The sequence below is a fragment of the Ornithorhynchus anatinus genome, chromosome 10, assembly GCF_004115215.2.
Source record: "Ornithorhynchus anatinus isolate Pmale09 chromosome 10, mOrnAna1.pri.v4, whole genome shotgun sequence".
Classification (NCBI taxonomy): Eukaryota; Metazoa; Chordata; class Mammalia; order Monotremata; family Ornithorhynchidae; genus Ornithorhynchus; species Ornithorhynchus anatinus.
The window spans coordinates 57,136,590-57,155,853 of record NC_041737.1 but is presented as its reverse complement, the minus strand read 5'-3'; the positions used below and the strand labels follow the sequence as shown (position 1 = coordinate 57,155,853).

The 19,264-nt window shown below is 69.0% G+C and overlaps 1 protein-coding gene across 1 annotated transcript; it reads right to left on the bottom strand.

Moving 5' to 3' along the window:
• Positions 1–45: 45 nt before the first annotated feature.
• Positions 46–14,140, bottom strand: ESPL1 (extra spindle pole bodies like 1, separase). Its single transcript, XM_029072930.1, is given in 31 exon segments — positions 46–375; positions 707–871; positions 951–1,034; positions 1,252–1,367; positions 1,461–1,565; positions 1,645–1,815; positions 1,917–2,072; positions 2,368–2,490; positions 3,291–3,418; positions 3,619–3,821; positions 3,914–4,127; positions 4,796–4,924; positions 5,015–5,195; positions 5,242–5,340; positions 5,342–5,359; positions 6,197–7,218; positions 7,817–7,926; positions 8,027–8,183; positions 8,282–8,410; positions 9,038–9,209; positions 9,295–9,414; positions 9,501–9,635; positions 9,739–9,878; positions 10,116–10,254; positions 10,348–10,492; positions 10,585–10,821; positions 10,896–11,095; positions 11,232–11,368; positions 11,651–11,921; positions 12,570–13,589; positions 13,767–14,140. Coding segments are annotated over 31 exon segments (6,372 nt in total). The 5' UTR covers positions 13,911–14,140; the 3' UTR covers positions 46–173.
• Positions 14,141–19,264: the final 5,124 nt, after the last annotated feature.

Here is a 19,264-nt window from a genome sequence, read left to right as displayed (position 1 = left end):
GGGGGCACCCCCCTTTCTCCAAAGGAGCTCACCGGCAGCAGCGGCTTTCGTTAATAACTTTATTAACCGGAGCCCGGTAGGCTTCCAAACGCGATCGACATTAAATACGGTGTGGGTTTAAATATCTCCAGGGGGTTTAAAAACGAGGAGGGGCGCCGCGGGGCGGGGGGACGTCACCGCAGGCGGACGGGGAGTCCGTAGACCACGGGGGCCGCGCCGATGAGGTGTTTGAGGCGGGGGGCCTGGCGGGCCTGGGCCACGTGCTGGAGCAGGGGGGCTCCGCTGCCTGCCCCCAGCCAGCCCTGCAGCAAGGCCTCCGTGTAGCGGTCGATGTCCCGGTCCGTCACGTCCCACAGGTTCCCCAGAAACAGGGGGCTGGGAGGGGGCAGAGGGGTCGGCGCAGGCCGGGGAACGGGGCCGCCCTCCCCGCCACCGACCCGCCGAAATCCTGGCCCAACCCCGGGTTCCCCCTAGAATAAAAACTCACTGCGGGCAGGGAATGCGTCTGTTCTCTCGTCCTCTCCCAAGCGCTTCGCACAGTGCTCTGCACGCGGTAAGCGCTCAATAAATTCGACTCAGCGAATAAATGCCATCCACCGAGCCAAGGCCGGAAGGGGATACGAAGCCCGTCCGCCCAGGCCGGGGACTTGGGTGGCCACTCCCGCCCCGCCGCCTCGTCCATCCCCCCGGGCCCGCCCCGACTGACCATCCGGCCATGAGGTACTTGAGCAGGATGCCGGCGGCGTCCAGGTCCCCGCGTACGGCCAAGGCCGCGCTGCTGCAGCCGAAGAGCAGGGCCGCCGCCCGGCAGTCCAGCCGCAGGATGGCCTGCCCGTCCAGGAAGCGGGCGCCGGCCCCGTGCCCCGCGTAGCTGCCGGGCCGAGACGGGTCAGGCCGGGCCAGCCCCCCGGGTTCCCCGCCCGCTTCCCCCGCCGCCCCCCGCCACTCACATGTACAAATCGTGCTCCGTCAGCGCCGCCTGCAGCTGCTCCGAGCTGGGGACCTGCCCCACCACCCCCTGCCAGCCTTCCTCGCTGAGGGGCGGGGGGGTGGAGGGCAAAGGACTCAGCGTGCCAGCCAAGGGGGAGCCCACCCGCCCCGTCCCCGACCCCCCACAACCAGCAGCCACCAGGCAGCCCTCCTTAGAGCGCAGCTCCCCCCGGACACGCACGCACGCAACCGACAACCGCCAGCCCTCGCGGGAAGAGGGGCGGGGGACCCCGGGGGTCGGGAGCAGGGGGCCCCTCGCACCTGCAGAAGTGATCCCGGAACCTCTCCTCGGTGCCGGCCAGGTTGTCGTGGGGGTTCAGGACGTAGAAGGCGCTGCGGGGGTCCACGCCTCGCTCCAGCACCGACGGGGCCCGCGCCTGAAGCCGGAGACGGCGGGACGGTCCCTCCGGCCTCTCCCCGCCTCCCGTTCCCCAGGCCCGCTCCACCCCCGGCCCGCCGCGGGTCCTCACCTCCCGCAGGAGCCCGTAGCTGAGCAGAAAGCGGAGCGAGGGCAGGCGTGTGACGGGCAGGGCCCGCAGGCTGGGGGTCGTCTCCCACGGCAGCTTCTGAAGATGCTGGGGCACGGGGAGCAGGCCACAGTCAGAGCGGGCGGCGCCGGGCCCCGGACCCGTGACGCGGGCCGTCCCCACCCACCTTGTCCAGCACGAGCACGAGGTGGCCGGTCCGCCGCGCCGTCCGGCCCCGCAGCCGTTCCACGGCCTCCCGCAGCAGCTCCTCCGCCCGCTCGGGCTGGGCCGGGCACAGCCCCCGGGCCAGGGAGCGCACGTCCAGGGGGGTGAGGGCGTGGGCGCCGCCCAGGGCCACCTGCGGGGAGGACGGAGCCACGGCCGGAGGCCCACGTCAGTCCCGGGGCCGCCGTCGCCCCCTCCCCGGCCCCCGCGGCCCGCCGCCGGCCCCCCGCCCACCTGCAGCAGGTCCAGGTCCGGGCCGGTCCAGCCGCAGTCCCGCAGGGGCTCCCGCAGCCGGGCGGCCTCCAGGGCCGGGCCGGGGTCCTCACAGGGCGGCAGCAGCAGGCCCCGCCAGCAGCCCAGCACGTGCTTCTCCAGCGACCCGATCAGGACCTGGGCCCGGGGCGAGGCGGGGCGGGACTCACCGAGCGTCCCCTCGACGCCGTCGCCTCATTGTGCCGGGGGAGGTGTCTGTTCCTCGTCCCGCCGACCTCTCCCAAGTACAGCGCTCGGCGCCCAGGAAGCGCTCGCCAGAGACCATCGACTGATGGACTGAGCGCTTCCTGGGCGCCGAGCACCGGGCCAAGCGCCCGTGGGACCCCCGTGCTCCACGGTAGGCAGTGAGGGCCGGGAAGAGTGAGGGAAAGGGTGGCCCGAGAAGAAGCCCCTCCCCGCCGCCCCCCGGCACCTCCATCCTGCGGTTGAGCTCCAGGCGTCCCGTCCACCACTGGCACTTGTCGGTGCAGGTGCTGTTCTCCTTCTGCTCCTTCTGGATGGCCTCAAACTCCGCCAGGGCAGCGCTCAGGGAAAGCTGGAGCCAAGGATGCGGTGGGACGGACAGAGGAAGGAGGGAGAGGGGAAGAAAGGAGAGGGGAGAAAAGGAAGAGAGAGGGAAGGAAAGGGGGGGGGAGGAAAAGGGGGGAGGAAAGGAGAGAGGGGGAAGGAAAGAAGGGGGGGGAAGGAAAGAAAGGGGGGGGAGGAAAGGAGGGGGGAAGGAAAGGGGGGGGAAGGAAAGGAGAGAGGGGAAGGAAAGGAGAGAGGGAAGGAAAGGAGAGAGGGGAAGGAAAGGAGAGAGGGGAAGGAAAGGAAGAGGGGGGAAGGAAAGGGGGGGGGGAAGGAAAGGAGAGAGGGGGGAAGGAAAGGAGGGGGGGGGAAGGAAAGGAGAGAGGGGGGGAAGGAAAGGAGAGAGGGGGAAGGAAAGGAGAGAGGGGGGAAGGACAGAGGGGGGAAGGGAGGAGGGGGAAGGAAAGGAGAGAGGGGGGAAGGAAAGGAGAGAGGGGGGAAGGAAAGGAGAGAGGGGGGAAGGAAAGGAGAGAGGGGGAAGGAAGGAGAGAGGGGGGAAGGAAAGGAGAGAGGGGGAAGGAAAGGAGAGAGGGGGAAGGAAAGGAAAGAGGGGGGAAGGAAAGGAGAGAGGAAGGGAGAGAAGAGGAAGGGAGGAAAGGGGGGAGAAAAGGGGGAGAGACAAAGAGGGAGGGAGGGAAGGAAATAAGGAAAGAGGGAAAGAAGGAGGGAGAGAGAGAGAGGGAGGGAGGGAGGGTGCAGATGGCTGAGTCCCAGCTCCACGCCGCCCCCGCCCCCCTCAGTAGGGCCCCCCTCAGTCCGGCGGCCCACCTGGCCCAGCTCGGTGGGGATGTGGACGGTGATCGGGTCCCGGTCGCGTTCCAGCCGGGTGAGCAGCAGGCTGTCCCCGGGGCCGCCGGGCCGCAGCCCGCACGCCACCAGCACGCACACCGTCACGCCTGGGACGCGCGGGGGTGGCCGTCAAGGCGGGCGGCCGCCGGGCCCGGCGCCCCGTCTCGTCGCCCTTGACGCGGGGGGGAGGCTGGGACGATCCCCAGACCACCCTCGCGTCCCGCCCTCCTAGCCCCCGCCCCGACTTCCTCCGGCCGAGGATCGCCGGGGGCCCGTCCCCCGTGCGCCCCGGATCGGTCTGCCTCACCCGCGGGCATCTGGCCCAGGCGCCGGCGGAAGGCCTCGGCCTCGGGCCGGGGGAAGGGGCTGGGTCCGGCCGGCCCGAAGGCGAACAGGCGCTGGAGGCGGGTGAGGGGCCGGGGGGCCCCGGCCTCCTCGTGCAGGCTCAGGTCCTTCAGCTGCTCGGCCACGTCCGTGCCCTCCGCCGCCCGCTGCTTCCGGGTCTTGCCGCTGGGGGGGACGGGGGACGGGGTGAGGGCTCGGCCCCCCCCGGGCCCCCCCGGCCCCCCCTCGGGCCCACCCCCTCGGGCCCTGAGCCGTACCGGAGTTGGCGGTGCAGGTGACCAGGAAGCTGGTGGCGTGGGGTGACCGACACGGACTCGGCCACCAGGAAGGCGGTGGCCAGGGGGTCCCGGCGGCCCAGGCAGAGGGCCAGCAGGCGGCACAGGTGGCCGTAGAGCCCGCTCGGGGGGCAGCGGCTGACGCAGCGGAAGGCGACCACCAGCGAGGTGGCCACCGAGTCCAGGGTGGAGAGGCCTGGGCCCGGAGCGGGGAGAAAGCGGCGGCTGGGGGGCCCGGGCCGAGACCCTTCTACCCGGCGGCGGCCCGTGACGACGGAGGTCCGGGAGGCCGCCCGGCTCCCCGGCCGGGCCCCGGAGTCCACCCCCGAACCCCCAAACGGGTCCCTTCCCGCTATCGATGTCCACTAAAACCTCCTCCTCCGGGAAGTCTTCCCAGCTTCCCCCTAACCGCCCCGCAGGTCCACTCCCTTCTCTGCTTGGTCAACGGCCCGTCACCCCTCCCGGGCCCGTCCGCCATCCGTCTCGTCTTCCCGCCTCCCGCCGGCCCCCTTCTCCCTCCCGCAGCAGGGGACGGGTCCTTGCCTTCCCCCGGGACCCGCCCCTTTCGGACGGCATTTAAGCGCTCACTACGGGCCAGGCACCGTTCTAAGCGCTGGGGTGGCCACGGTCCCCGTCCCACACGGGGCTCACAGTCTTAATCCCCGCTTTACAGATGAGGGAACTGAGAAACCAAGTGACCTGCCCAAAGTCACACAGCAGACTGGCGGCGGAGCCGGGATTAGAACCCGGGTCCTCCGCTTCTCGGGCCCGTGCACGGACCCGCCGCCCGCAGAGATCCAGGTGGGGAAGGGTCCCCTCCCCAAATCCCTCCTCAGGGGGTGCCGGTCCCCCCACCCCGCTTACCGACGGGAGCGGGGATCGGCCGGAGCTCGGAGACTTCTCCGTGACTCTGCCTCTCGGGGAAGGGGGCCGTCTCCGTGCCAGAATCGCGTCTCAGCACCTCGCGCACCCCGCCGGCAGACCCCGGCCCGACTGCGGCCGAGAGGAGACGCTGAGGGGGCCGGGAGGAGCCCCCGCCCCGCCCCGCCCCCCGGCTTCCCCCTCCGCCTCTCCCCGCCGTACCTGGGATCTCCTCGTCCCGGTCGGAGGCCCGGAGGGTCTCGGGGCTCAGATCCGGCGGTCCCTCGGCGTCATCCCCCCGTGGCGAGCCCGCGCCGCTTCCACGGGCAGGCTCGGGCGGCGCCGGGAGACCCCGGGGGTGGCCCGCTGGGCGCCCGGCCCCGCTTTCCCGCAGCGGCGGGGCCTGGGGCCGGCGACCGGGGCCGGGGGGCCGCCCGCCGCCTTCTCGCCGGCCCCTGGGGCCCTGCCGCCCCGGCCCCGGCCCCGGCCCCGGCCCCCCGCTCTCTTGGGTTCGGCCGCGGGCGGAGGAGGAGGTCTTCCAGGTCGCTTGTCGTCGCTGAAGGTCACCTGGGGGCGGGAGAGAGCAGGAGAAGGCTCAGGGCCCTGTCGTTGACTTAATCATAGTATTTGTTAAGCGCTTACCGTGGGCCAAAGCACCGTTCTAAAGCTGGAGTAGATACGAGGTAGTCAGGTTGTCCCACGTGGGCACACGGCTTCATCCCCCTTTTACGGAGGACGGTAACTGAGGCCCGGAGAAGTGAAGTGACCTGCCCCAGGTCGCCCAGCAGCACGAGAGGCGGAGCCGGGATCAAACCACGTCTTCTGACTCCCAAGCCCACGGCCACACTTCTTTGCAAGCCTGTCTCCCCGCTCTAGACCGTCAGCTCGCTGTGGGCGGGGAACCTCTTTCAGCTGGTCTACCGCCCTCTCCCAAGCGCTTAGTACAGCGCTCCGCACCCAGCGAGCGCTCGGTAAATACGACTGACTTGAACCGAATGAGGACGGGAGGACGGCCCGAGGCGGTCAAGCAGGCGACGCCCCAAGAGGGGAGAGGGGGGGGGGGGCCGGTCGCCGGTGTCAGCGGGCCGGTGGAGGGAAGAGATCAGCGTCTCCCGAGAAGGAAGCAGCACGGCCTAGCGGCAAGAGCCCGGGCTTGGGGGTCAGAGGGTGCGGGTTCTAATCCCGCCACTTGTGTGCCGGGTGACCTTGGGCGAGTCCCTTCTCCGGGCCTCAGCGCCCTCATCTGTAAAAAGGGGATTAAGACTCTGAGGCCCCTGTGGGACGGGGACCGCCCAACCCGATGACCGCGTATCCGCCCCGTTGCTCGGAACGGTGCTTGGCTCATAGAAAGCACTCAGACACCGGCTTTTATTTGTCTCGTTATCATCGGGGCCTCTCACTGACCTTGAGGCGGGACTGGACTCTCCGCCCCGGCCGGGGGGCCTTGGGGAGCCGGGGCTCGGGCCTCGGGGGGCTGCTCTCCTCGAACACGGCGAAGGGGGCGCGGGCGCCGGCCCGCCCGGTCCGGCCCGGGGCCCGGGGGGTGCAGGCCACGCTGGGCCGCGCCAGGCCGGCGCCCTCCGCGTCCTCCGGGAGCGGGGGGTCTCCCTGGGGAGGGGGTGCCGCCGCTCGCCGGCCTCGGGGGACCCGGGCGGGGGCCTCCAGGCGGGACCGGGCCTCAGGGGGCCGCGGCGCCGCCGGGCACCAGGCCCAGCAGCCGGCAAAGAGCCGGGCGGGAGAGCAGCCGCGGGCCGAGAGGGAGGCCAGGGCCCGGGCCAGGAGCAGGGTGGCGCGCCAGGGGGCCAGCCGGGGGCTCCGCGCCTCCACGTGGTCCAGCCCGGCCTCCAGCAGCCCCCACAGCTCCGGGCCCGGGGCCCGGCCCGCCCCCTCCAGCGCCAGCAGCGCGTAGGCGCCGGCCGCCACCTCTGCCAGCGGCCCGGGGGCGACGGGCGGGTCGGCGGGGGAGCCCGCGGAGGCCCGCAGGGCCTCGGCCAGCCGCGCCGCCGCCGCCGGGCAGCCCTCCAGCCCGACCCGCACCAGGGCCTCCCCTTCCGCCCGGTGGCCGAGGGCCAGCTCGGCCCCGCCCGCCGCCACGGCCCAGCGCAGGCAGACGACGGAGAGCGCGGGGTCGCCGCACAGGGCGCAGCCGCAGGCCGGCGGGTGGGACAGGAAGTCGGGGCGGGCGCGGGGCCTGGCCTTCAGCACGGGGGAGGAGGAGGCGGCGGTCGTCGCGGCGGGCCGGGAGGCCGAGGGGCCGCGGGTCAGCCGGGCGGGCACGGTGGCCACCAACTCCAGGGCCGGCCCCTTGAGGAACGGCTCCTCCTCCGGCGGGGGCCGCGGGGCGGCGGGGGCCCGAGTCCGCCACTGCCCCTTCTGGGGGCGGATCGCCGGGCCCTTGCCTGACGGTGACTCTGCCCTTTCAAACTCTGGGGGCGGCCGGGGGAGAGAGAGAGAGAGAGAGAGAGAGAGAGGAGTCGTCGCGTGTCAGGGAAGTGACCTCGGGGTCAACCCGCCCACCCGCCTGGTCCCGCCCCCGGACCCCCGTCCCACGCAGGTCCCCGCCCAGTCGCCGACCCCTCGTGAGCCCACGTCCTGCCTCTGGCCTGGAATGCCCTCCCTCCTCAAATCCAGCAGACCATTACTCTCCTCCTGACTCCCAAGCCCCATTGAAGGCTCACCTCCTCCAAGACGCCTTCCCTAAGCCTCCCTTTCCTCTTCTCCCGCTCCCTTCCCTCATCCCCCCTCCCAGCCCCACCCCACTTCCGTCCCTAGCTGTCTTTTATTTCTTCCTATTCCTGTCCGTCTCCCCCTCTAGACTCTAAGCTTACTGCGGGCAGGGAACGCGCCTCTATTAGTCTATGCTTCTCTCCCAAGCGCTCGGTAGAGTGTTCTGCCCACAGTAAGCGCTCAGATACCACCGACTGACCGAGCCCGGTGCCCAGACGCGGTCTTCCCCGGGTCCCCGCGGGCTGCAGCGGCCCACCACCCCCTGCCCGTCCCCCGGGGCCGACCCGGGCCGCTGACCCGTGCAGGACTCGAGCAGGAAGAGGACTTGCTGCAGGTCCGCCTGGCCGAGGTCGACATCGCCCCTGGTCACCTCCAACTCCGCCTTGAGCACCAGGAACAGGGCGCACCTGGAGGGAGGGCGGCGGGGCCGGGGGAAGGGAGAGGGTGGGGGTCGGCCCCGGCCTCCGGCCCCGCCGCCCGCCCCCCCGCCCCGCCCCGGCCACTCACCACCGTAGGGTCTGCAGCTTCATGGTCAGCTTCAGGGCCTCCAGGCAGAAGGCCTTGGCCTCGCTGGCACTGCCCAGCCGGGTGAGCAGCGGCACCAGCTGCTCCGAGCAGGCCAACACCTCCGACAGCACCTGCCATTTCTGCCACAGGTTGTCGCCTGCGGGGAGGGGGGGCGGCGGGGCGGTGAGGGGCCGGGCGGCCCGCCCCACCCGCCCCTCCTCCCGGCCCCGGCCCGCTCCCCCCGCCGGGCCCCACCGTAGTCCGGGAAGGGGGTCTCCGGCGCCCCCCGGCCGGGCGAGAACAGGTCGCTGCCCACGAGGAGGACGACGATGCTGCGGAGGAGCTTGTGGGAGTCGGTCAGGGCGGTCTCCGGGCTGTGCCAGCCTGCAGCGGTGGCGAGGGGTGGAGGGACGGGCAGAGGGACGGGACGGGACGGGTGTCCGGCTGAGGCAGGGAACCTCCCCGGGGGGAGACCGGGCTCTCGGGCCCACGGCCTCGCCCCGAGGCCCCGGTCTCAGCCGTCCCGGGACAGGAGCCCCCACCACCGGGGAAGCCTTCCCCAACCTCTCTCCTCTCCCGTGCCTCGCTCTCCCCTCCTCGCTGTGGGCAGGGAGTGTGTCTGTCTGTTGTTGTACTGTACTCTCCCAAGTGTTTAGTACAGTGCTGTGCACACAGTAAGTGCTCAATAAATACACTTGAATGAACGCCCTCACCACGGGGGGGGGGGGGGGAAGAAGCCGGAGGGGGCCCGTCTGCTCTGTCGGCCGGGGGACCCGGTACAGAGGCTCTGGGGGCGCGAAGGGGCAGGGGTTGGGAGGAGAGGGATTTCCAAGGACAAGGAGACCGGAAAGCCTCCGTTTTAGGTGTCTTCAAGGTTGACGGGGCGTCCTAAGATCACTTCGGGAGATCTGAGGCGGGGGGATGACCCCACAGGCCCCGAGGTCGGAAGGCGGAGGGCCCGGGGAGGCGGGGGCGGAGCTCGTGGGGGAGGGTGCGCCGACGGCGGCCCACCTTGGGCACAGAGCTCTTCCCACAGCTCCTCGGCGAGGCCGTGGGGCGGGAGGGCCAGGTAGCGGGCCAGCAGCTGCAGGGTCTGGGCGCGCAGCAGGTACCACGGCTTCGACGGGCGCCGGAGGGCCGGGTGGCGCAGCACGCCCAGCAGCAGGTCCAGCCCTGCCGGCACCTGGACGGGACGGGGCGGCCGTCAGGGGCCCGGCCCGGGGCCCCTCGCCGGCCCCGCCGCCCCTCCGGCCCCTCCCCGGGCCCACCTTTCGAGTGGCGTAGCAGAGCCAGCTGCGGAGCAGGGCGCAGGTCTGGGCGAGCAGCAGGGAGGAGTCGGCCGCGGGGTCGACGCGCTTCAGGCTCGACTCCGCCTCCTCCAGGGAGCGCTGGCGGGGGCGGCAGGAGGTTGGATGCCGAGGTCCCCGGGGCAGGCGAGCCAGACCCTTTCGACCTCCCCGGGGGCGGTACCCACCTGGGCGTAGGCGGGGCACTCCAGCAGGAGCAGGATCCGGGCGCCGTGGCAGGCGGCGGCGGCCACCCCGGCGGGGTCTCCCAGGGCCTCCGAGAGCCGCCGGAGCAAGTCGTACGCCTCCAGGGCCCGCAGGGGCTGTGGGACGCCCAGGGGAGGTGTCGGACGAGGGCGCGGAAACCCGACGGAGGGTGCCAGCCGTGCCCACCTCCCCCCGGGGGCACCCCCCGCCACCTCCTACCTTGGCGGCCAGACGGTAGAGGGCACCCAGGACCTGCAGCGAGCCGGCCGTCTGCTTGGGGGAGCGCACGGCGGGCACCCGGGCCTCGCTCAGGATCGACCGCCACAGGGCCAGGGCCCGGTCCAGGCTCTCCGACTGAGCTGGGAAGGCAGAGGCGGAGGCGGGGGGCCACCGTTGGGAATAACGATTATGGTAGTTCTGAAGCGCTCACGACGTGCCAGGCACCGAACTAAGGCCGAGGTGATCCGGTCGTCCCACGGGGGGCTCGCGGTCTCAATCCCCATTTTTACAGTGAGGCACAGAGAAGTGAAGTGGCTTGCCCGAGGTCCCCGAGCAGAAAAGGTCCCCGAGCGCCCCGCCGGACCCCCATCCCTCACCGGCGTCGCCGAGCAGGTTGAAGGCGATGCCGCTGTGCAGGAAGCGGTCGTCCTGGACCCGGTCTTCGTAGTTGAGGTCGTTGGCTTCGAACTCGTCCGGCCCGGGCTGGCCCCGGGCGCCGCGTTCCCGCTCCGTGCCCTGGGGGGGGGGGGGGGCCGGCTCGGACGCGAGAGGGACGTCCCCCGTCCCCCGTCCCCCCCACCCAGATCTCCCCCTCCGGCTGCCCCTCACCTTCTTCATCTTGGCCTCCAGCGAGCAGATGTGGAGCCAGAGGAGGGCCTGGGCCCGGTCATCCCGGAGCCGGTCCTGGTCCGCGGGCCCGGCCGACGCCGACTCCAGCAGCTCCAGGGCCTCCCGCACCGCGTCCAGGGCCGTGCTGTGGGGGCGGAGGGGGGCTGACCGGGCCGCCCCCCGGCCGTCCCCCGCCCGCCCCCCGCCCCGGAGGCCGCCGCCGCCCCGGCCCCTCACCAGTCGGTCTGCCGGGCCAGGTCGTTGTAGCAGAGCACCTGTGCCAGCTCCAGCAGGTGGACGGCGCGGGCCCGGCCCCCGGCGGGCGCCTCCGGGCACAGCTCCAGCAGGTCGCAGATGACGTTGAAGCGCTCCCGCCCGGTGTCCGCCCGCAGCCCCTTGTACGCCCGCAGCTCCTCCGCCAGCAGGACGGTCAGGGTCTCGGGGCTCCGGCCCGGCAGGGCGTCCCGCAGCGTCCTGCGGAGGGCGGGTGGCTCGGACCCTCCCGGCCGGCCGCCGGCCCCGCCCCGCCCCCGCCCGCCCCCGCCTACCTCAGCCGCAGCTCCTCCGCGCCGACCTTGCCGGCGTCCACCTTGACGCGGGCCCAGAGGCCGACGGGCTCGACCACGTGCCGGGGGTCGTGGGGCCGCAGGGCCTCCAGCCACGAGGTCACGGCCGCCGCCGCCGCGCCCACGCCGCCCTGGTCCAGCTTCCTCAGGCTCTCCACTTGCAGCCGAAAACACCTGTGCAGCTGCAGACGCCGGCGGGAGGAGAGAGATACCCGGATGGGGCACGTGCCCTCCTCCGGCGGGCCGCCGTCCGCTGGCATCCCAGCCCCGTTCGGGAGGCCCGGGGCCTCGCGTCCCCGCCCCGCCGGGCCGCCGCACCTTCTCCGCTGCCACTCTGGGACCCGAGCCGGGCTCCACGGCGCTCAGTCGCCGGCAGAGGGGCTCCAAGACGGCGGCGGCCTGGGCGTAGAGCTTGCGGCTGTAGAAGCCGTAGGCCAGGTTGCTGGTGCAGGAGGCTGGGCGGAAGCCACACGGAGGCCGTTCGGGGCCCTGACCCCGCTCCCTCCCCGCCCCGGACCACCAGCCCCCGAGCGGGTCCCTCCCCGGGTGTCGGGGAGGGAGAGGAGGGGGTTGGCTTAGGTCTGGAGGCCGGGGTAGGGTGGTCAGACTCCCCCTCGGCCTCCCCCGCCGACTCACCCCCTCATCTTGGACACCAGACGGGCGGGGGGCTCCCGGTGGTCTCTGGGCACCCTTCTTCCCGCCCTCTGGGTCCAACCCTCTACCCTCCCGGCCTTCACCTGCCAGCGTGAGATTCTCCTCCTCCTCGGTCCCCGTGAGGCCCTCCAGGGCCTCCAGCATCCAGCCCACGGCGCGGCGACACGGCTCCTCCAGCCCGGCCAGCTCCGAGTCGGACTCCCGCCGCGCGGCGAGGCGGGCCCCCGGCTCGCCGCTGCCGGGCGGGGCCGGGCACCCGTGGAACAGGTCGTAGATGACGGCGGTGAACAGCTGGAGCCCGTGAAAGTGCATCTGGGTCAGGGCCCGCTGCTGCTTGGGAGAGTCGGCCGAGACCTGCCGGGGAGAGGGGTGGAGAGGGCGGGGAGCTGGGGGCGTCGCGCTGGGGAGAATGGGCGAGAGGGGGCACGGGCGGCCCGCCGCGGGCACCCCCGGTGCGGAGGGAGGTGCCGGAAGGGAGTGGAGAGTCAGCCCGTCGCGGGTGTTGAGCGCTTACTGCGCGCACATCACTGTACTGAGCTCTTGGCAGAGTCCAAAAGAGCAACAAACACACTCCCTGCCCACGACGGGCCGACAGTCTGGAGGGGCCGTCCCCAACGTGGAAGAAAGGAAGTGACCGGGGGGTGGGTGATCGGTCGGTCACGATCCTCGTGGCTCGGGCGTCAGAAGGTCCCGGGTTCTAATCCCACTCTGCCGCTTGTCTGCGGCGTGACCTCGAGCAGGTCACTTCGCTTGCCCGGGCCTCAGGTCCCTCACCTGCACGATGGGGATTGAGACCCCGAGGCCCCCGCGGGACCGCACCGCGTCCGACCCGATTCGCTCGCCTCCTCCCCCGGCGCTCGGTCCGGTGCCCGGCACCCGGTAAGCGCTTCCCAAGTCCCACGGCTCTCATCATCCCTGCCCTCGACGAGCTGCCGGTCTGGGGGGCCGGAGCCTCGGGAGCCGGCCCGGGACGCCCCCCCCCCCCCCCCCGCCCCGACTCACGCTTCCCCGCAGGCGACGGAGCAGGAGGCAGTACTGGTCCAGGAAGCGGGAGAGGCCGGTGGCGGCGTGGGGGCCGGGGTCCCGCCGGGCGCCGCCCTCCAGGGCCGACAGCAGGAACTGGCCGCTGGCGGCCAGGGCCCAGAGCGGGGGCGCCGGGGTCCCCAGGGCCCCGCGGAGCTCGGCGGCCGCCCGCCCCAGCGTCTCGCCGGCCCGGTCCCGGTCCCGGTGCAGCTCCACGCCCAGCAGGCACAGCCGCCCGCCGGCGCCCAGCCCGGCCCCCTCCAGCCGGGCCCGGGGCTCCTCCGCCGCCTCGCCCGCCTCCTGGAAGCAGCCCGCGCGGCACAGCCTGCGGCAGCGCTCCAGCGTCAGCTCCAGCAGGCACAGGGCGCGGGGCCCAGACGGGGGCGCCCCGGTCCGGCCCGCCGCCGCCTCCAGGCAGCCCGCCAGCTCCCGGCCGAGGAAGCGGGCGTCCTCGCGGGTCGGGGCTCCCCCGGGCGGGTCGAACAGCCGGCAGGCCGCCGCCGCCTGGCAGGCCGCCGGGGAGGCGAACGGGGGCGGCCGGCCGGGGACGCCGGCGTCCTCCAGGAGGGCCAGGAAGGCCGCGGCCCGCAGGCGGGCGGCGCAGGCGGCCCGCCGGTCCCCCAGGGCCTCCGCCGCCTTCCACAGGACGCAGAAGGCGTTGCGGACCACCGTCTCCAGGTCTCGGGGGGCCGCGGCCTCGGGGGCGGCCCGGACCAGGCAGGCGTGCAGGGGGCCGGCCACGCGCAGGGCGGCCTCGGGGGCCCCGCGGGCGGCCACGTTGCCCAGCAGGACGGCCAGGATGCGCTCCAGGTAGAGGGGCGGCCGCCGGGGGGTGGAGTCCAGGTAGCCGCGCGTGGCCAGCTCCACCAGCTCCAGGAGGCCGGCCAGGTGGGCCGGGGGGCCCGGCCCGGAGGCCACCTGATGGTTGCAGGCCCGCAGGGTGGCGTCGCAGGCCTGCCGCTGCTCCGGGGCCCGGCCCTCGGGGATGGACAGCAGCTCCTGCGGGGCGGGGGAGGAGCCCTCAGCGGACCGTTAGCGCGCCACCCGCCCAGCCCTCAGCGGACCGTTAGCGCGCCACCCGCCCCGTGCCGCCGGCGGTCATCCCCCGGATGGGGTCCGTGTGTGGCCCGGCGGGGGGGGGGGGGGTCAGGCCAGCCCCGCGGCGGTCACCCTCACCTTCAGGTCCGACAGCAGAGCGGCCACCTCCTCTTGGCTGCCGGTCCGCTTCTCAAAATCTGCTCTCTTGAGACTTTTCATGATGCCACTGAGGGCAAGAACGCACGTCTTCGCAGGCGGGCACACGTACCGAGCCCCATTCATCCGCTCGATCGTACCGGGCGCTCCCGGGACGCTCCCAAGCGCTTAATACACTCACGGGAAGCGCTCGATAAATCCACCTGATGGGCTAAGTACTGTCAGCACATAGTAGGTGCTCAGTTGACGGATCGATCGTGCCTTTCATCTTTGATTCCCCCTTCCCGCTGCCCCACCGCAGTCCACGTCCGTAAATTATTTCTATTCACGTCCGTCTCCCCCTCTAGACCGTCACCTCGCTGTGGGCAGGGAACATGTCCGGCAACTCTGCTGTAGTGTACGCACCCAGGCGCTTAGTACGCGCACAGTCACGATGGTACTTGTTAAGCACTTACTCTGTGTCCAGCACTGTTCTAAGCACTGGGGTAGATACAAGGTAATCAGGTTGGACGCAGTCCCTGTCCCACCTGGGGCTCACAGGCTTATTCCTTATTTTACAGACGAGGGAACGGAGGCCCAGAGAAGTGAAGTGACTTGCCCAAGGTCACACGGCAGACCCGTTGTCGGCAGGGAACGTCACTGTTAATTGTTGTACTTTCTCCAAGCGTCTAGTACAGTGCTCTGCACACAGTAAGCGCTCAATAAATTCGATTGAATGAACACGTGGCAGAGTCGGGATTAGGACCGAGCGCTCAGGAAGCGCTCAATAAATTCGACTGAACGTGCGGCAGAGTCGGGATCAGGACTAAGCGCTTAGTACAGCGCTCTGCACACAGTAAGCGCTCAATAAATTCCACTGAATGAACACGTGGCGGAGTCGAGATTAGGACCAAGCGCTTAATACAGTGCTCTGCACATAGTAAGCGCTCAATAAACAGTATCGAATGAATGAAGTTAGCGCAGTGCTCTGCACGTAGTAAGCGCTCAATAAATAGTATCGAATGAATAGGACCCAGGTCCTTCTGACACCCAGGCCGCAGCTCTTCCACCAAGTCCTGTTAAGTGCTCATAATATACGGTTGATTGAATTTATCGAGCACTATGTGCAGAGCACTGTACTGAGCGCTGGGGCGAGTCCAAAAGAACAGAGTTGGCAGACACGTTCCCAGCAAAACAAGCCGTCATTCTAAACTGAGTGAGCCCTATGCGGGAGAGGGACCGGGTCCAAACCGATTCGCTCGTATCCACCCCGGCGCTTAGAACATATAATAATCGTTACGGCATTTGTTGAGCGCTTAGAACGGTGCTCGGCATATAGTGAGTGCTTAAATACCGTAATGATCATTGTGTGCCCGACACTGTACTAAGTCCCGGGATGGAGCCAAGCAAATTGCCTTGGGCACGGCCTCCATCCCCGTTTTCCAGATGAAGGCACTGAGGCCCAGGGAAGTGAAGTGACTTGCCCATGGTCACGCAGCAGACAGGTGGGTAGGATATGCGCTTAACGAATACCATAACACCGTAAGGAGCGGCGTGGCTCAGTGGAAAGAGCCCGGGCCGGGGAGCCAGAGGTCATGGGTTCTAATCCCGACTTCGTCACTTGTCCGCTGGGTGACTGTGGGCGCGTCGCTTCTCTGGGCCTCCGTTCCCTCATCTGGAAAGCGGGGATGAAGACTGTGAGCCGCACCTGGGACAACTTGGTAATTTTGTATCTCTCCCTCCCCCCCCCGCAGCGCTTAGAACAGTGCTTGGCACGTAGTAAGCACTTAAATATCATTATTGTCAGCTGTGTGACACAGGGCAAGTCACTTCTCTGGGCCTCAGGTACCTCATCTGTAAAATGGGGGTTAAGACCGAGAGAGCCCCACTCGGGACACCCTGACGACCTTCTGTCTCCCCCCTCCCGCGCTCAGAACAGTGCTTGGCACACAGTAAGTGCTTAGCAAATGCCGTCATTATTATCATTATAAGATGAGTGCCCGGGGGATGGGGGGTGGTAGAGGTTTCTGGAGGGCAAAGGGCAGGAAGGGGGGGAGATGAGACCCTGAGGGGGAGGGAGGGGAAGGGGAGGGTCACCCAAGTCCCCTTCCTTAACCTTCAGGGACCTGCTTCAAATCGCCCCCCACCCCAATACACAAACACACACACACACCGGCAACTCAAATACACAAACACACACACATACCGGCAACTCACACACAGAGGCAACACACACAACAGCAACTCAAACACACACACCACACACAACTCAAATATACACACACACACACAGCAAGAACACCAATGCACAAAGAAACAAAGAGACAGAGACAGAGCAGCAGCAGCCCGCAGCCGCCCCCCGCTCGCCCCCGTGTCCTACCCGATGCGGTCCGCGGGCTCGCGCGCGCGCTGCAGAAGCCCGGAACCTAACTGAGTTTCCCGCGCGCTCCGCCCCTTTCAAATACCCGGCGGCGGCCAATCGAAAGCCGCCGAAATACGCATGCGCATCGGCGCCCCCCCCCCCCGCGCGCGCGGGGCCCGCCGGGAGTCGTAGTCCGCCCGGGCCCGGAGCGGCTTCGCGGCCCCCGTCACGTGATGCGGGTGCGGGTCAGAGGGAGGAGGGCGGGGAACGAGGAAGAAACCATTAAATCGGAGAGGGGGGGGCGAGAGGGAAGAGAGGCGGAATTTGAGGCCCGATTCCGTCGGCGCGGCGTATTTAGAGACTCGCCATGTTGCCAAGGTTATTCGCAGCCTGCTCTAAACTCTCGTCCCCCTTCAAACCCTTTTCCCACCTCCGCAACCCGTCGGAGAGGCCCCGTCCCCCCCTCTTTTTCTTTTGACCCGCCCATCCCCGCGGGCCGAGTTACTCCCCCGGGCTGGACTAGCCTTCCCAATCTCCTCCCCCAGGACGTCATTATTATAATTTTTAAATTATTGATGATCATAATAATGGCATTTGTCAAGCGCTTCGTCTATGCCAAGCACTATCCCAAGCGCTGGGGTGGCTACAAGAAGCCGCGTGGCTCAGTGGAAAGAGCCCGGGCCGGTCGTGGGTTCAAATCCCGACCCAGCCGCTGGTCAGCTGGGTGACTTGGGACGAGTCACTTCACTTCTCTGGGCCTCGGTGACCTCATCTGTAAAATGGGGATTAAGACTGTGAGCCCCACGTGGGACAACCCGATCACCTTGCATCTCCCCACAACGCTTAGAACAGTGCTTTGCACATAGTTAACGCTTAACCCATGCCACCATTATTATTATTCTCAAGTCTTCCCAGCTTGAGCACACTGTTCCCATTCATCCCAATCGACTCGGCGCTTTTTTATGGTATTTGTTACTCAAACAATCAGTGGTATTTATTGAGCGCTTACTTTGAGCAGAGCGTTGTATTAAGCCCTTGGGAAGGTAAGACAGAATTAGACCTTTTTTTTCCCCAGCTCTTAATGAGCTTACAGTCTAGAGGACTAAGCTCTAACTGCATGTCGGGCCCTGGACTAAGCGCTAGGGTAGATATAATTTCATCAGGATGGACACAGTCCTTGTCCCACATGGGGCTCACGGTCTCAATCCCCATTTCCCAGATGAGGTAACTGAGGCCCAGAGAAGTGATGGGATTTCCCCAAGGTCACACAGCGGACAAATGGCGGAGCTGGAATTAGAACTCCCAGGTCCGGGATCCATCCGTCTCCCAGGCCATTTTGCTTCCCTGGTATAATGTATTTCAGTGTTGTCCTCCTCTGCGGCTTGTAAATTCCTCCGGGGCAGGATTCATGTCAACCGAATGTCTTAATCTCCATTTTACAGATGAGGTCACTGAGGCTGGGGGAAGTGAAGTGACTCGGCCTAGGTCACACGGCAGACAAATGGAAGAGCCGGGATTAGGCCCCAGCTCCATCCACTAGGCCATGCTGATTCCCACTACATCACGGGCTCGGAAAGTCCAAGAGGACAAGATACGTTCTCTGCCTGGGAGGGGCTGATGCTCCATCGGAGGCAGTGAGAGGAGCTGTGTCTTAAACACCAACAGCTGAGCCGGTGATGGAGACTCGGACGACCCTCCCCAGCGCTTAGCACAGCGAGGAGCGGCGTGGCCCGACGAGAAGCGGCTCGGTCAAGTGGCTTGAGCCCGGGCCTGTGAGTCGGGACCTGGGTTCTGATCCCGGCCCCGCCGCCTCTCTGCTCTATGACCTTGGGCAAGTCGCTTTGCTTCTCCGTGCCTCATGTCCCTAGTTTGAAAAATGGGGATCAAGACTGTGAGCCCCAAGTGGGACGGGGACCGTGTTGAAGCTGATCAGCTTGTATCTGGCAGGGAACGTGTCTGCTAATCCCGTCGTAGCGTACGCTCCCAAGTGCTTAGGACAGTGCTCTGCGTGTGGTAAGCGCTCAATAAACAGCACTGACTGATCTACCTCAGCGTTTAGTACAGCGCCTGGCACAGAAGAAGCGCTTGGCAAACACCATAAAAACAGTAAAAAGCGCTCGGCACGTAGTAAGAGCTTAGCGGGTCCCACGGTTATTATTACTATGGAGAGGGGAGGACCCAGGAGGAAGCCCGCCAAAGCCTCCTGCAGGACTTCAGGACCCAACCTCCTCCGGGAAGCCTTCCCAGCTTCACCCCGGCCGACTCCCCCGTGACCGCCGGTTTGTCCGCGCCCCTTGGCATTGAAGAGGTCGGGTGGGTTTTCGGCTTCTGCCCGGCGGTGAGGCCCGGAGGTGGGGCGGGAAACCCGGCTCCGCCTCGCCACCTCCCCGCCCCCCGGGCTCTCGGTCTCCCCGCCCGGCCCCCCCCCCGGGCCGGTGCCCCGGCCCCCGCCGCGCCCCGCGGAAGGCCGCCCGCCCCCGCATTCTCCCCGCGGGCCCGATGTTATCTCCGCTCTCAGGCCGAGACACGCCAGGGCCGGGGACGTGGGTCGGGCCGGGCGGTTGACACGGTGGGGGGAGCGGAGCCGGAGGGCCCCCCCGCCCGCCCGCACCTTCTGGACCTCCCGGGCCGGGGGCGAGAAGCGGCACCCAGAAAACAGCAGGACGAGGTCCCCAAGGGGACGGTCCCCCTCGCCCCTCCCCAGCCGGGCCGGCAGAAGCAAGCGCGGCCCAGTGGGCAGAACCCGGGCCTGGGAGTCCGAAGGATCCGAGTTTCATCTCGGCTCCGCCGCTCGTCCGCTGTGTGACCTCGGGCGAGTCGCTTCGCTTTTCTGGGCCTCCGTTCCCCGCTCTGTAAAACGGGGATGAAGCCCGCGAGCCCCGGGTGGGACAGGGACCGTGTCCAACCCGATTAGGTTGCATCTACCCCAACGCCTGGTTCGGCGCCTGGCACGTAGTAAGCGCTTAACGAGGACCGTAAGAAAAAAAGGAGAGCCCGCCGGGCCTAGGGAAGTGGGGACCCCCCCCCGGGCCCCGCCGGGCGGGAGGGGGATCCGCATTCGGCCCCCCTCCGAGGGAGAAGGGGAACCCCCCCCCCCCGACCCCGGGGCCCCGTCGGGGGAGGGAGGACGGACTCGACG